The 17,055-nt window shown below is 39.4% G+C and overlaps 1 protein-coding gene across 11 annotated transcripts in view; it reads right to left on the bottom strand.

The window, feature by feature from the left end:
• Nucleotides 1-3,266: 3,266 nt before the first annotated feature.
• MBTD1 (mbt domain containing 1) overlaps nucleotides 3,267-17,055 on the bottom strand; it is a 44,422-nt gene continuing 30,633 nt past the window's right edge. For 4 of the 11 annotated variants that reach the window (XM_060271891.2, XM_088663051.1, XM_088663057.1 and 1 more), the window contains 3 exons: nucleotides 16,864-16,941; nucleotides 13,433-13,624; nucleotides 3,267-4,635 (listed from right to left, as the gene is read on the bottom strand). In XM_060271891.2, coding sequence (XP_060127874.1) covers nucleotides 4,517-4,635; nucleotides 13,433-13,624; nucleotides 16,864-16,941 — 389 coding nt within the window. In that variant the 3' untranslated portion in view covers nucleotides 3,267-4,516. Of the gene's footprint in view, nucleotides 4,636-7,410; nucleotides 9,733-13,432; nucleotides 13,625-16,863; nucleotides 16,942-17,055 lie in introns of those variants that run through there. The other 7 variants (XM_035104327.3, XM_035104328.3, XM_088663056.1 and 4 more) reach the window with 2 other exon arrangements.

Below are 17,055 nucleotides of genomic sequence, written 5' to 3'. Positions count from 1 at the left end.
TTCAGCTTGATCACATGAATTAGTTACTGATTTTCCTTTCTAGCTGAAGGATTTTTGGAACTTGTCCAAGTTCTTTTTAAGTTTTACTAAAGTTGATACAATAAACATCCAGGGCCACAGTATAAACTACTAGCCCTTTAAATGTCTCCAGTGAAAGGGTGCCTGCTAGCCCTTTCCCACATGCCTTCCACACAATCTTACCAGTTTTGTGAGGACATAAGAATTGTTGGAAGAAGAATGGGTCAATGGACCAACATGTTCAACTGATGTTTGGAAGTTGTGGTTATATGGCTGAAGTTTAACGAGTTAAATCCAGATAGGACTGTACTAATGCTTATTGGACTGACTGACTGACTGACTGACTGAGAAGATTGCAATTTCACCATGAGAACAGCAGCCTTATCAGCGTTTTGTTTGACCAGGCTCTGGTTTTCTAAGCAAATTCCTGCTGTTAAAGATTCATGTTGGCGTCACCTGAAAATGAGAGAGGAAAAAGTCTAGCCACCTAGCTTTACTTTTAACATTTTTATTTTGTGTAAAAAAGGCAAATTTAGTGAATTATTTTCATCTTGTACACAAAGTTATAATTTTTAATGCTTTTTTCACATCCATGCTTGAAAATTTGCAGTCTGGTAAAAATGAAAGTAACATTAATTTCATCAAAAGCATTTTCACTGAGTTATATACATTTCATTAGAGGTTTTAAAACGCTCCCATTTGACCACACAAGTTACCAGAAAATAAAAGATTAAATTTATACAGATATTGATCTATATCAAATACATACAGAAATGATGTAAAAACCCTATTCAACTTTTTTTTCCACTTCTGCCCTGATTGTTTTTCCAGGGCAAAAGTTGATGCTTTTTCTTCTTTTTTTATAAATGGCTGAGACTTTACTTAAATATGAAAATTAAAAAGAAAAAAAAATCAATTTAATCACAGTTTTAATCCCTTTCCAATAAAGGATTGTTACCAAATATATTAGCACCATAATACAAATATTGATGGGAGAAGGTGTTCACATCACATAAAAATGACGACAATAAAAACGAACAAACACTGAAACCCGTGTTAGTATCAATAGAACAAGAAACTGATAACTGCTTTTGCTTTTGTCAGATTCAGAAAGGAAAATTAAAACAAAACAAAAGGGCCGGCTGTAAAAAGAAGGAGCACTTACAATGCAACTTGACCTTGTCTGTGGTGCCTTCTTGTTTATATATATATATAAAAAATGTGCGCCAAATACTGAAAGTAGCTGACCCTTTGCATCAGTACAGGCATCAAATCCCTGACCAACTATCCCCCCCCCATCACACCACCCCAATTTTGTGTTAATTATTTCACAGTAAAATAAAGAGAATGTTCTTCGAGCTAAATTATACAAAAAAATGCATGCATACCAAAGCAATTAAACCCAGTACTAAGGAAGCTCACTGCCACCCAGTTACCTGCTGTATTAAGAGGCCACAGACAAATGTTGCTTAGAATAAACACTGAAGAAACAAAGCGAAAGAAGTAATAACCCCAGGGAACTAAGCTGGGACAAGGGAGCCGTGAAGCAATTTTAATAATAGGTTTTCCCACAAATAAGAAGTCTACCATACACACGTTATGTATTGGGATGTGGTATTCTGCCTACAGGCAGAAATTGGGGCGGATTAGATTGGCAGTGGTACCAACTTAACATGTATGCAGATCTACCTCCAGAAACCCAAAGACTAGCCAATGTAGCACTAATCAAGATGATCACCCTTGCAGCATGATTCTAGGTCTGACAAGGTCCAACAGGTCCCTGGGACTATTCCAGGTTGATGTGGTAAGGATCAAATGTGGCTATGGATGTTCCAGGAGCTGCCATATTCAACAGAGGTAGGAGGAGGGTGTCCACCTTTGATCCTGACAGACTGCATAACTGACAGAAATTCAGCAGGTTCAGTGTTCAAAGCATTAAATGTGCAGTGATGAAGAAAGTTGTACCTTCTGAACTTCCGCTCGTTATATAGTTCTTAGATATGGAATTTCTGCCAGGTAAAAAGGAGGCAATTCCACCTAAGGGTATGTTGTGTTAAGCCCAAGATTGGATTTTATGACCATACAGGACTCAATTTACACACAAATCTAAGCTCTCTTTCTGGCTTGCTTCTCCTCTTGACAGAGGACCTTCTCCTGTATCTTTATTAAGCAGTATTATGCAAGTGGTCCCTACTGAAATCAGAAGAAATACTTGTAGAAATGCTACTCTAAATCTTTCCAAACAGACCCTATGAAAACACAGGCTCTGAATGCTAGCCCCAGAGCACCACAATCTTGGCTAACAGAACTACACCTTAAAATGGGGGCAGGGGGGGGAATTGCTTCTAATTCTCTCTGGAGTCTCTGCCTTTTAGATCATTCTATCAACTGGCCTGATGGCATGGGTCATCCTTGGTTTTGAGAGGCACTGGTTTAAGGATTAACAAAAATACAGGGAGGGAGGAGGAGGATTTCTTAGGTCAGTTTGTACTGTGACTTTTCAAAATATTAGTTGAAATCTAGTGAACCCCTTTGTGGGTGTGTACACACAATGCAGGATTTTGCTCCTCCCTCCAAAGCAGCCCTCTCTTGCCCACATTAAGAACTGCTTTACAAACTGGAGAAGTTTCAAAAACAGCTGCAATGCAGCATTTGTGGAAGGGGGCGGGCATTCTACCCAAGGGGGAAAAAATGAAGGCAGCTCAGTTAAGCCGAAATCTTTTTAGAGACAGAGAATATCTAATTATCACCTAAATTCACAAGTATTTGACACCTGATAATCAGTTTAAAAATATGTTTACATGAAGCAGTCAAAAATGGCCCAGCTATAGGGGGAGGGGGGGGAGAGACTAGAAATTGTTCTCATACATTCCTATACTATACAGAAAAAAATGTACTTCCAGTAGTTACAAAATTTTATACCATTATCCCCTCTTGCATAGAATGTGGTAAACCTTTGCATATCACCAATGGTATGTACCCAACAATAGAGCAAGATAATTAAGAAAAGAATCAAAATTGCTGGTTTTCAACTTTCTATGCATTTTTAAAAATTCAAAACATATGCCAAAAAAATCATCTCTGGGGCTTTGCAAGTTGCCAATGTAAAGCATTAGGCTTAAAGTGTGTAGAGGTTAATCTATAGGATTACTTTCTTCTAAGTCCTACCCTAGAGTCAAGAATTTGACAGTTATACTGCTCTAAAGAGGACCTGCAATGACCCAGAAGCAGTTACAGAACATAAGCAGTTAATTCCTGAGAGTTTAGTTAATGAACCTTACTGGTAAAAGCAAAACTCTTGACACGCATCATCATCCTGTCACAACACCACAGAGTGGCAATGTCAGCATGTTAGTTCTGAGAATGAAGCCATGTGCGAATATCCACACAGATTCAGTTCTCAGAGGAAAGATTCCAGGTTCTTCGGCATTCTTGCCACATCAGTCATTACATGTTCTCGAAAACCTTTTGCTTGAAAATGGTGTCCGCAGCCAAGTCAAAGAAAGCATGAGGCCTAAAAGCAGGGCCATGTCATCCTTAGGCAAGCCAGTTCAATTCATAACCCAAAAGCTCTTCCAAATGGGTAGGGAAAGCAAAATGTCATGTCCTCCTCTATTTGCCTCAGCTGTGTCTTCCACCGGGATGGAAAGCAGGCCTGTCACAAAGTTTCTGTAGAAAAGGGCCTTTTGCGTCTGCCTCGTTTTCCTTGCACATGAAAAAATAAAGTCACAAACTCATGTCCATTTTGTAACCTCTCCAGCCGAAACGTGCTGAAACTTTGCTGATCATTTCCATGAACATCCCGATATTTTAAAATGTGAACAGGAAACCACAATGCCGCAGAATCCAGCCCAAACCCAATGGCCTCCAGAAAGCTTGGACCTCAGCTTCATTCTTCAAAAATTTAAGCACAAACTCTTGGAAATTATGTTGCCACTTCCAGGAGAAACCCTTTCCAGACTCCATTCTTCCAACCTATTTTGGTATGTCTTCACCACCCCTAAGATCAGAGTCCCATGATTTCACCATGGAAAAGACAGGGCATGACTAGTGTAGCTTTGAAATCAGAATCTCCCAGCTTGTACCAGAAGGCTCACTTGTTACAAACAGTTCATTTGCTTCCCCCCCCCAAACTATATACTACCACCTCATCCTCCTCAAAGGGTTTCCTGCAATCCTGCTATAATTAAGCTTTTAATTCTTACCAAAAAATTAGAATCTCATTTTTTAAACAATGCACAATAAATCTGAACTTGAAAATATTACAAAAATTCTTTTAAAAGCTTCAAATACAACACAAGTGTCAATTTTTTTAATAAATTGAAAAATCTTTTTTTTTCACTAAAATAGTTTCCTCATCCTCCAAAAATTCTGAATTGAAATCTTATTCTGCAGTTAGCAAAGTGCCCTTGGTAGAAGCCATCAAACTGTATCATCAGAATGGGAACATCAGTCTTGAAGAAAGGCTCTTTTTGTACCATCCTGCCCTGATCTGCCCTTAGGGTTCTTGTTTGATGTAGTGGCTGGCTGACCCATTGCTTTCCTGATCAGATGCTCCTTGAAGAAAGTTGTATTCCTCTCCATCTAGCAACTCCTCCTTCAGCTGCAGTGAGGAGACTAAACATGAAAAAGGAGGTTTATTCAATGAAAAATTGGTGAACATTTGAAGACAACAGGGAGCAACACATTTCCTTTCAGTTCAGACTCTGAAATTTTCAAGCATGCTCCAACTTGTTACCTCTGTAACAAAATGCGAACCCCCACAATTTAACACTGAAAAAATTATTAAATTAAGTACAGTACAGACATTGAAAAATAGTGAACTCATGTAATTGAAAATGTGACTAAGAAAAGGAGGGAGGAAAGAAAAGGTGATTCGGTTATGACCTTTTAGTACAATTCTGTGGAGAGTTTTGCTCCCCATTCAGTAGAATCCTCCTCTTCAAGGTACAACATTCCCACTCACCATAATAAACTTTTGGGAGGAAAACAAGGCATTGATTGTTGAATGAATACAGCACAAAGGACTAAGCAGGGGGGACCGACAGGTGAGGGCCTAAACAAAAACTGAAGTTCATTGATGGATTCCCCCTCTACACAGAAATCCCCTGTATTAAGTTATTATCTCATTTTACTATTATCTATTACTTCCATTAAAAAAAATCATCAGTGTGTATTTCAACCTTTCTATTATTTGCTCTCATGTGCATGCCCTCTTCTATTAACCACTATTAGTATGTTAACAGACTGGGAAACTCAGGCTGAGAGTGATTATTCTTAAAAACACGAGTGAGATCCAGCTGAGATGGGATTTGGAACTCAGATCTTATTGGATCAAAGTCTAACACTCTGTGGGACCTCACATTGGCTTTCCTAGCTAAAAGGCAAGGAAACAGGATGATAAACAGTACTACATTGCACAGTCAGTACCTAGAACAGGCATCCCCAACCTTCGGCCTTCCAGATGTTTTGGACTACAGTTCCCATCATCCCTGACCACTAGTCCTGTTAGCTACGGATCATGGGAGTTGTAGGCCCAAACATCTGGAGGGCCGCAGGTCGGGGATGCCTGACCTAGAAGGTGGGCTTGCTTATTGGAGGAAAATGTTTTGTCAAGCTCCTACAAGCTAAGCCATTTGTGCCATTACCCAACTTTTAAAAAGTTGATTGACTGGATGTTTCAATTTATTAAATGTGCACAAATCTGCTTACTAGTAAAAATAATAATAATTCTAAAATTGTACTTTTCATTGGTGAAGGCACAATTTTAAGAAAATGTGTTAACTTTTTTCACATTATCTCCCAGCTGCTAAAATGGTACCCACCCCCGCTTGAACACACACAATTGCAATAATTCCAAATAAGGAATTTCTTTTCAAATTGACAGGAATTAAGTGAAATTTAAATATAGGGGAAGTTAGGTACAGCCTTCATCAGGCTGCTTGATGAAGAATGTGATGGGAATGTTGCAAAACCACACAGGCAACCCAGAATCCAGTCCCAGAATCCAGTGTTTTCACCCCAGTGATAGTTTTTTATATAGGATTCAGAGTGGGACACAATCACAATTACGCAAAGGTTTCAAGAAGGTTCAAATATTGTACATATTAAATAAGGGTCATGCATGGACCCATGATAAACATCTGCATCATTTGTTCTATTTGACAGCAAAAACCTCCCTAGTTTTAAGGAAGATTCATTGCACACAGAAATCCAGCAAATTAGGGAGAAGCTAGGTTAGATTCCTTCTCCTAGTTTTCTGTATAATATATGGAGAGCGAGCGAGCATTCAAGTCCCCACCTATGTTCTGAAGTGCTACATCTCAGCCACAGGTTTACCACCTCAGTGAGCGCTGCGCCTAAACCCAAGACACTGGTCTTGGTAGATGATTGCTCAGACCCATAACACTTTTCATGACACCAACAGAACAAGCAGAATCATTCACTCGATAGCAGGCATTTTGGTCACACAGTCAAATATCCTCTCTACATTCTATGTTAATTATGACAGCCTTTCATATATTTAAAAAGTACAGGGTGATTCATAATGAAGTCTAGTTTCCATTTATAGTGAATGGAAACTGTAGACTTCATTATGAATCATCCTGTATGTATTTTTCTATGAGTATTACCCACGTTTTCCTTAGGTTCTACTTTCTTTAGCCATCCCTCACATTTTGATTCCTAGATCCAAGTCCTCTTAGATTTGCTTGCTCCTTTCTTAAAGCGGCATCACCAGAGCTTGAGTGTTAGTCTTCTACAAAGAGCCTCGATCCAGGCTGAATAAAGCAGCAGCATTGCTTCCTTCATGCTGCACACAGTGGCTCAGACCCACAAATTGCCACACGGAACACACATGTATCTCCATAAAGAGATGGATGGTGGAGTCAGCCTGAAAAGTTGCTGTCGTCTGTTTGGCAGGTAGACACCCACCCACCCACCCACCCACCCCTGTTCTGACATGGATCTCCATAGGTGTACCGTAGCTCCGGGGTGTTGCATGCCAGTTTTGGGCAGTGCAATGGATGTGACCTTTGCCTTTGTACAGTAGGATACACTCCAGCCAGGCAAAAGCACATGAGTAGGGTACAAAGCCCTAAGTGGCCTCGGTCCAGTATACCTGAAGGAGCGTCTCCACCCCATCATTCTGCCCGGACACTGAGATCCAGCGCCGAGGGCCTTCTGGCGGTTCCCTCGCTACGAGAAGCCAAGTTACAGGGAACCAGGCAGAGGACCTTCTTGGTAGTGGCACCCACCCTGTGGAATGCCCTCCCACCAGAGGTCAAAGAGAACAACAATTACCAGACCTTTAGAAGGCATCTTAAGGCAGCCCTGTATAGGGAAGCTGTTAATGTATGATGGATTTCTGTATTTTTATATTTTGTTGGAAGCCGTCCAGAGTGGCTGGGGGAACCTGGCCAGATTGGGGGGGGGTATAAATAATAAATTGTTGTTGTTGTTGTTGTTACAAGCAAGGCCTTTAGGGGTGTTGCCTAGGGAGAGCCTCATTTAGCCCCTACGTCAGAGGTTCCACACTCGTTTTAGTTGCATGAGGACCTTTGCTTTTCAACTTCTGCTTCTGTCCAGGATCACCCTTGCTAAATTGGGGTATGCCACTTTTAATAGTAATATCTTTAATTCAAAACAGCGTTTGCTGCCATTTTGCCATTACCTTGGATTTCATTTTAATGGCAATTTGCCATTATATGAGAATTTGCCTACGGTTTCGTATTTCCCCTCTTACCAAACCATGTGGCCTTACTTTCTCAAAAATAAACTTAAACCTCTCTGTGAAGTTGTATGAAGTTCCCTACAACAATTTACTCCGCCACTTTGAATACTAAGGTGCATCCACTGAATGTACTTTGCCAGTTTTACCATTGGAAGTAATAATGGGGAAATTAATGCATTACCTGAGGATGCAAATAAAGAGTTTTTATGAAAAAGTAGACTCACAATTTTGGGGGGAATATGAGATACAATCACCTGGTTTGTAATGTAATTTTGTTAATGCTTTTGTCAAAATGTATGGAGTGCAAATTGATTATTATACCTATAGGATAACGTGAATTACTTAAAGGGTTATATTGCTCTTGAATTTTTGTGATTTTACCAAGTGACATTCTTAAGTTTGCATCCAAAGAACAGTAAGTGGAACTCTGCTTGCACAATGGGGCTTTTCTGGCTACCCCCTGAAAAACAATGTCCCAGCCACTTCTGTCTAGAAGAGTATGGAATGGTCTGTAGTGGAAGAGAGAAACTGGAAGAATTTATCAGAGCTGCCTTTCGACACAAGCCTCTTTACAAATTCAGAATAAAGGCCTGTTCAGATTATAATATCATCTCCAATGCTAGGGTTATATGTTTTAATACTCCCTCCTACACTGTTTTTTTTAAAAAAAGTTGTTAAGTTGAACTAGCATGCTAGAAATAAAGCATATACTCTACATTTCCCCATACAGATTAGTTCAGGAGATATGAAACTGTGGTCCCCAGACTACCAAGAAGCCCACAAGCTTCATGCAGGTGGTCCTTGTGTGTCTGTGAAGAACAGCAGGAGCAGTGACTATAAACAGCAGGTGCCGGTGGAATGACGCCAGCCCTGCACCGCTTTGCGAGGCTAGGAGCTGATCTGAATGATTTGCCCAGTGAATCATTCAGATCAGATCCCAGCCTTGCAAAGTGGTGCAGGGCTGGCAGGGCGGCGTGATCAGTGCCCCTTGGGAAAATGTGCCTGGGGCCTTCGCCCTGGCAGACCACCACCACCACCACGTTACATCCCTGGGTGGTCCTACTCAATAGTCAAAGCTGGTCTATGGGAGCGGGGCATTAGGGATCTGGTCCATTGACAGATCCAGTTCCAAGTTCCAAGTTCATTCCCCTAGTTAACGCTTTCAAAAGATCTCAAAGGAAGTACAGTCAATTTAAAAGACTGCTGTACATATTGCCAACCATCTATGGATATTCGACATAAATATTTTACAGTTCAATGCACTGATTGTACTGCTGCTTATTGTTTTGATACTGGCAAACCAGCAAAACATGGTCATCTGTCATGGATGCTTTAGCCGAGATTCCTGCATTGCAGGGGGCTGAACTAGATGACCCTTGGGTCCCTTCCAGCTCTATGATTCTATGGTATGGTGAAGGTGTGCTATATCTGATGCAAAGGAAACAAATATGGTTCAGACAAGATTTTTTAAAGAGAGTCTCTTCCGTTAAAAATGTGATATAACAGTCACATAGACAGCTGCATAAAAACTGTTGACACTGACTAAAGTAGCAAACAAGACATATACAGCCTTTAATAAGAAGGACAATATCCAAAAGAGCCAAGTAACTAATCACGAAATAACTAAAAGATTCATAAAAAATAATCCGAGGCTCTGGCTGGCAAAAGGGACTGTTGTGGGAAAAGAATATACTATAACGGCTATTTTTTTCCTTTTATGCTTCTTCTGAAGCATCCATTACAGGCGGCTTTTGATGACAAGATGGCAAGTTCAGTTGCTTTTTTTTTGCTCGGATCCAATATTGCAGTTTACTTTACAAACATTGACATAAATAGTCTTTGGAAAGTGCAAAGGAGCATGTTGTAATGCAGTCTCAAAAGTACAACCTGTTGCTACTTGGAACCTTACTAAAACAGAGGTCACTTGGTTTCGCTCTTAGTATGGTTCTATCTCATCTTCCTTGCTGACTCACATTCCTCTGCTAAATAAAATTTAAAAAGTTTGAATATTAAAACATGACATTAGAATTATACACATTCTACAACATGCAAAATAAATATTTTCTCAATTCATTTCTCTCCCTGCCCCCCCCCCCAATTCCTAGCACACTTTTAGGTCACTTTTAGTAATTGCAGACTGCTGAACTCTTTTTCCACCCGTACATTTTGGCAGACTGTACAGGCGTAACCCACTTGCTGTATCTCTCCCTACAAGTGGAGTGGCTTTGAAATCTCTCAAGGAGCTTCATGGAGGATCAAATGGGGAATGAAAGTAGACTGCAATTGTCTCATACTCTATTCCATAATAATCAAAGACTGAGAGCAGCTGGACTTCAGGGTCACAATGACCCTGGAGAAAGGACCACATGTCCAACATGTCTACAAAGGCTTTAGGTCTCAAAAGGGCAATCACTTCCATGCCAATTGCAGAACACTTTTGAAATGCTGGGAATATTTGGGTAAAATAACTCTCTGGGCAGTATACCAAGGCCAACAGTAAATCCCTTTTAGGATTCTTTAGGTTTTGGATTCTTCAATTACATATACCTTATGGAGGTATAAAGGAGCCCCAAAGCTAGACAACCTGGGAAAAACATGTCTAGGTTTCAGGGTCTCTCAACTCACTTAAGCATGCTCAAAACTTCATGATGATTTGATACAAATAGAAGGTCCAGTTATCAAACAAGTTTGTTCAGTTTTTCAAAGATTATTATATTCATGGGTCACTACTATCAGGGGCATCAATCATTTTCCCATTACCATTATATAGCTATTTCATCTTTCTAATGTGGGCAGTAACTAGGATGGAGTTACAGAAGAGCAAGCAACCTATTTATTTTGTGCAAGAGCTCAGTAAACAATATCATTTGCTTCAAGCTCCTGTTTTATTTCTCTTAGCTTCAAATACAAAAATACTGGTGATTTACAAAATGGCAATAGCATTGGGGGGAAAGAGATATTTCTTTCTTTCTATTAGTGCAGTAGCAATTGGAGTCAAGGCACCTCCTCAGGAACATGAAGAAAATAACTCAGCTGCAGCTAATTAAAGGTAGAAAATATCATGCATGATAATGAAGTCTTGTTGCTCATTATAATGCTCTCAATTTTCAGCTTACACCACAGGAAATACTTTGTTCAGTTCATTCTATTTGTCCAATATTTAGAGGACCTAAATTTAAGGCTACAAAATTCATTATGGAGTTATGCTCCAATGCTCTTAATAGCTGCACCAAAAAAGGGTGGGGGAGCATGCTTTTTCATCATCACATCATTATTTCATATTGAAAATGGACCTCTCACACGTAGATCCCGGTAGTGAAATTCCACAGCTACAGCTCAAAGTAGGCTGGTATTCTGGCACTACCCTTAGTAATTGATGGAAGGAAGCATAGAAGCTAATTTCATCCCTATCATCAAATACCTGTTTTCTGATCTTTAACATGCCTGAGACAGTGGCACAAATAAAGCATTTCATCAAAAGGATTAGAAAAGGGCATATTGCAAAAAGAAAAGCCATCTCAAAAAGCCACACAGCCGGGCCTGGCTCCTACATATACAGTACAATACAAGGAGATATATGGGACTCTGATATTTTATTGGTTAGGGTAAACATGGTGAATTCTCAGAAGGCAAGAAGGTAGCAGATATATGCAAGTTTCTTCTGAACTTTTGTAAACTCACTGAGGTCCTGCAGCATTCCCCATCACCGCCCCCCCCCCCAGCCCACTACCCTTGCAACCTTGGAAATTCAGTGCACTGTAGACCCTATATCAAATCAATTAACAAGGTATGTATGTATGTATAAAAATGGGACTCATTTGGGGACATTGCATGTTCTCCAAGAGACCAGTCTCTCAAAAATTACCTAAAGGTTTTATGTTTTCAGTGCTGAAAAAATGCAACCAGTTTAACAATTCTTAACATTTAAAATGCAAACAAAGTTAGTAGTATGAACACTCAAGGAAACAAGACCAGCTTTTAAGTAGTGAGGTGAGTTACCACTGAACAATGCATCTGTATAGAGATGTTGTAATGACCGAAAAATGAGGATGTATAATGAGCTGCACTTGGCCTTCTGCCTATTGTTTTAAATATGCCATAGGTCTTCAGCATGCTTACTGGGGAAAGACACTTCATTCCTGTTGGAGAGATGTGGAACATTTTTCTCTCTAACCAACAGCTGTAGTAAGTACCGTATATGCTCCAATAGTTACAACTATCCAAGAAGTAGGAATAGTTAAAACTAGGGCTAGGTGAGGAGAAAATTTGTAAATAAATCAAATCCTCAATTTGTTCACCCCAGGAGAAGCAGGTAAAACTGAGTGGCTTCTCAGATTTTTGGTTCCTCGCTGTTCAGAGACCCTGTGCACACTCCAACCTGCTGTATGGTGTAAACGGGACCTTTCTTGCTGAATACCAGAACAGCTGTTTGGGGCTGGCAGGCAAAGACTGACTCATGTCAAGCAAACTGCAGCCTTTGCCGTGGCCTTTATGCACAGGAACATGCCAATCATGCCACAGGTACATGACAATATGCATCTGTGTCCATGCCTGAAAACTGCAAAGCCCCCCCTGGAACAGGAAAGATCCTACAATAGATTCTGGTTGAGTGCAAATTGGGTTATGTCCAGAAAAGAACCTCCCAATCTAGCCATATTTCTAGCCATTCACAAGGAAGGGGAGCAGACCCAACTTGTTTATATTTCTAGGGTTGGAACCTAGCATATTTTATAACCTTTTCTAAGTGGGCACCTTTATCAGCCCCAAGGTCAACAGGCTATTTTGTTTCAACCTAAATGTGGACATTGACAAGACTTTAATGAGCCTGCCAGTAGCCTTTGCGCATGCAGTGCTACCCTTTCCACTATTAAGCCCAGCAAGGTACTAGTAAGTGGGGGAGATCTCCGTAGAGGAGCTCTGAATTAGACTGACAATATAAGCTCCTGTCCTGAATTTAGTCTACTTCAGACTAAATAAGTACCTATTCCCACACTAAACACTGTTGAGAGTAAGTCGCTTTGTACTTTCAATTCTCTTACATCTGGAAAGAGGCATCTGTGTCAAGCTTACACCGTTTGTATTCATCTCAAGTGTGACTCAATCCCTTTCATTCTGCTCATTTTCTCCTGATCGTTGTGTCAGAATGAAAATCAGAATAGTAACACACAACAGGGACTTATTTTGGGAACATATTCATTTGAAATCTGTTTTCAGCTTAAAGAAAAATATGGGAAGCTGTTGACAGAGGTCTATTAAGTTTTGGGGGTGATGTTTTTAAAATCTTCCAAAACTAGTTTCCCTCTTTTTTCAGGGTGACCATAGATTATTTTTGTATATGACATCCAGGATATAAAATAATATCCAGTGATAATTGAAATCTATTGGCACTTATTCACTTTGTTTCAGTATCTCTACATTGAAAGCACTTCCATTTAGTTCATTCTGAAGAGATTTGCTGAGTTCTGAAGCAGCAGGAAAAAACAGGGACTCAACACTTGTGATTAATTCAATGAGATGGGCTTATGGGCTGATGCAAATACTGGAGGAAATGGATGTTCTTTCTATTTTTAAATGAAAAGTGGGGGCGGCAATGAGTCAGCATGTTTCATGCCTGACCATGCTTGATCCTCAATCAATTTTGCCCTCCATTAATAAGCGAATTTTTTTTACATGACCAATTACCTGTTTTGAGGCTGGGACTGAACTCTCTGCTAGTCCTGGGAGGCTGGCAGGCCTCCGGGGCTGTCTGTGCTGGAAGGGTTCGATACTGAGGAGGAGTCAACTCTTCATCACCAGAGAAGCTCCTCCGCACCCCACCTGTCATGGGGACGCTCGACAAACTGACAGGCTTCTTCCCAACTGGTATCTTCCTCTCTAAACATCAAGTCAAACTAAAGTAAAACACTTAGATCAAAGTGTGTTAAAGCAACTCAAGACTAATCACTCACTGAGAAAGGCCTCCAGTTGGTGCTCACTGGACTTATGGACACCTCGGTGCATGCCCACATCTTCATTAACTACAGCCAAGGGAATTATTTTGGAAAGTGTTGCTGGTGACTCATGGCAGAGCCACAGAACTCTATGAAACATCCTCCTATGACAACACATTTTCAGGAATCACCTTAAATTTACCACTCTCTTTTATGGAAGAAATACAAATTTGTTAGTGAAAAAAATGATGGTTTCATATTGCTCGTCTCACATCTGGATTTACTCCTCTGTAGCAATTTAAAATCACAGGCTAACCTAGGTGTAAAACCTGCAAACTAAGGGTTTTTATAGATAGTTAAAGTCACACCAATTAAGCACATGCTTTGCTATACAGAAAACTACTTTCTACGATACCTCAGTCAAATCCCTTGTGTCTTGATAAGTGAAGAGTGCCTACATGACCAATCTGAAGAGCTGCTCCAAAAAAAGGACGGAAGTGTGAATTCCTTTTATTTATTTATTTATTTATTTATTTATTTTAAATGCTTATTGCATTATGTAGCTGTTGTACACTGCTTTGAGGCCTCTTCGGCTAAAAAGCAGCTTATAATTTTTAATATAAATATAATAAATATGACTACTAAATGCTTGTAAGAAGAAGGCACTGTCATGAATTAATCCAACTGCATTAGTTTACAGTTTCCTACAGTAAAAGCAAGGTAAATAAAGCAAGCTTTCTTCAACTTAAAATGCCAAGAGTCTGAGCAGAAAATCAACATACAGTAGGACTAATCAGACTAGTTGTTTCCATCTCATAATAAACAGAGGCAGATTAAGAACTTTCCTTTTAGTTCACTATCAAATAGTACACATTCAAGGAGTTAAGTCCTGCCACATAAAATAAAGCATTTTAGCTGAACTTCACCTAAGGCTCCAACACATTATTATTTTTAATGGGGTCAGATCAAAGGAGACAATCGCCATAGAGCAAAGTCAAAAGCAAACAAAGAGGATGAAACAAGAGGCTTGCTACACAATAGTCTCCATGGTTGTCAGTTCCTCCATCTCAGAAGAGTTCTTTAAATTAAGGGTTGAGCTAAGAAAGGTGCAGAAAGAGTAACAAGCACCAACATCATTTTAGAGTCTTATTTTTAGCAAACAGGTTTTGTCCTAGCCTTATTACTTTGAAAATGTCTATATCCCTCTGTGAATTTAAAATCTGTCTAACTCTAAAGCAACGCTAAGGACTTCATTATTGGAATTAATGACTTCGCATTAACTGTCGTGATAAAGGGGAAAGAGAGAGTTAAGGTATTTGTAAGTAGTAACAAATTGTATGCTGTGGAGCTATTAAAAGCGAGAAGATCACCTCTACTAATTGGGTGTTTGAGCCTTTCTAGAAATCGAAAAAGAAACAACATTCTGTTTCCCAATAAAATAACAGAATTCAATCTAAAGAAAGTGCCAGTTCTACAGGGCAAGATACAGTATGTTAGCAGATACACCAGGATTCACCTTCCTCCCCATCCCCATGCAACTCACACATGCTCCTACCTGCTCCAGATACAATGGACTGGTCATGCTCTCCGTTTGTTGTTTAATATAAGTGGGAAACTTGGCATTTCAGAAGGAATTTGGCTGAGGCTACAATCCTAAACACACCTAAACACACTCAGGAAAGGCTATCCACTGGTTTGTATGTTCTACTCCCATGTGTACTAATCCAGTTTTAGTAATGGGAACAAGCACCGAGACCACAAGCTCCTTCCTCATTGCTTGCATCCTAGTTTAATCAAACCAACATTCTCTGCTCTTTCCAAAATGGGGAACTGTGGTTTAATATTGATTTACCAACAAGGATCTTAAACCAACTTCAGAGTTTAAAATCCTGATTGGTAAAACTCACATTAAACCACAGTTTCCTGTTTTGGACATAACTATTAACTGTGGTTTTATTAAACCAAGGTGTAAACAAGATGGAAGGAAGGTGTCAAAGGTGGGAGGGGGTGGTTCCATCACTTGTTTCCAGCTCCTAAAAATCATGGTTTAGCAAACTGTAAACCAAGTATCTGAACCACACCTGTGGGACTTGCTTCAGAATAAAAATACAAAGGAATACAATGTACAATGGATTTCATTTCAATTCTAATGATCTACACTGCCTGGAACAAAATTAAAAGTTCCATGTAGGCTGAGCCATTAAGGGACACTTAACAGCTCCACTGTAATGTGTGCCTGTCCAAAATAAAGTTTTCAAATTAAAATCTAATTTGGCTAAAATATAGTACAATTTCATTACACTTCCCTATGCAAGGAAGTCTTTCCAGTGTTTCAGACTCTCCATAGGTATTTATAGATCAATCTTGCCAGCTCCTGTAGCCACAAAAAGCTGTCATCTTTCAGATGAAAATACCAGCATGAAAACCAATCGAGCAAAATAAAAATAATGTCAAACTTAACCTTATATTGGTCAAGACACGCAAGAAAACATTCTACGCTGAAGTTCTTTTCTAAGCTCTCGCTTCAAAAAATAATTCTTCATTTCTGTTTCTACACTCACCCTCACTTTACTCTGTATATTTATTATAACTGATTGTTCTCTAACTTTAGATTGAAAGTAATTCTATGTCAGACATAGGCAAACTCAGCCCTCCAGATGTTTTGGGACTACAACTCCCATCATCCCTAACTAACAGGACCAGTGGTCAGGGATGATGGGAGTTGTAGTCCCCAAACATCTGGAGGGCTGAGTTTGCCTAAGCTATTCTATGTGAACCTTTAAAGGGCATTAATTTTTAGTTCTATGAACAACATGGCTTAATAAAATATATCATCTATCTTATATTGGTGAAGATGACAGTACTACCCTAAACAAAAATCAATCAATCTCTTATCATTCTGGAGAGAAAAAGGTTTTCTATGAAAGGACCTAAAACTGAAACCAAGATATTAAGTAGAAACTACCACAGAGTTTGCTTTAAAAAAATACTTATATTTGCACTTTATTTTATTTCACGTGACAAAAAAATTACTCAGTTTAAAAAGTTTTCCTTGTGCCATAATGCACTTTAAGCTTGAAAAACATTTCAACAGAAAGCATCATTCACAACCATCATTTTTCCTGAGAAAAAAAAGGCAGTTTTGGAGCAAGAAGGTAAAAACAAATAATTTTTGTTACCCACTTTTCTTGTGTCCTTTGTATTGTTGTGACTTTGACTTTTTCTTCTGCTTTGACGAGCTTGACTGACCATCTCTTGATGCTGAAATATATGTTTTTAAAAAGAAAGTGGATTTGAACACCTTTTTGTGTGCAGGCAAAACACTGCAGATGAGATGCTTTGTGTTTCAGAAGCCTCGTGGACAGCAGCATCTAT

Source organism: Zootoca vivipara, chromosome 2, assembly GCF_965207765.1.
Source record: "Zootoca vivipara chromosome 2, rZooViv2.hap1.1, whole genome shotgun sequence".
NCBI lineage: Eukaryota > Metazoa > Chordata > Lepidosauria > Squamata > Lacertidae > Zootoca > Zootoca vivipara.
This window is presented reverse-complemented; position numbering and strand designations above follow the sequence as displayed.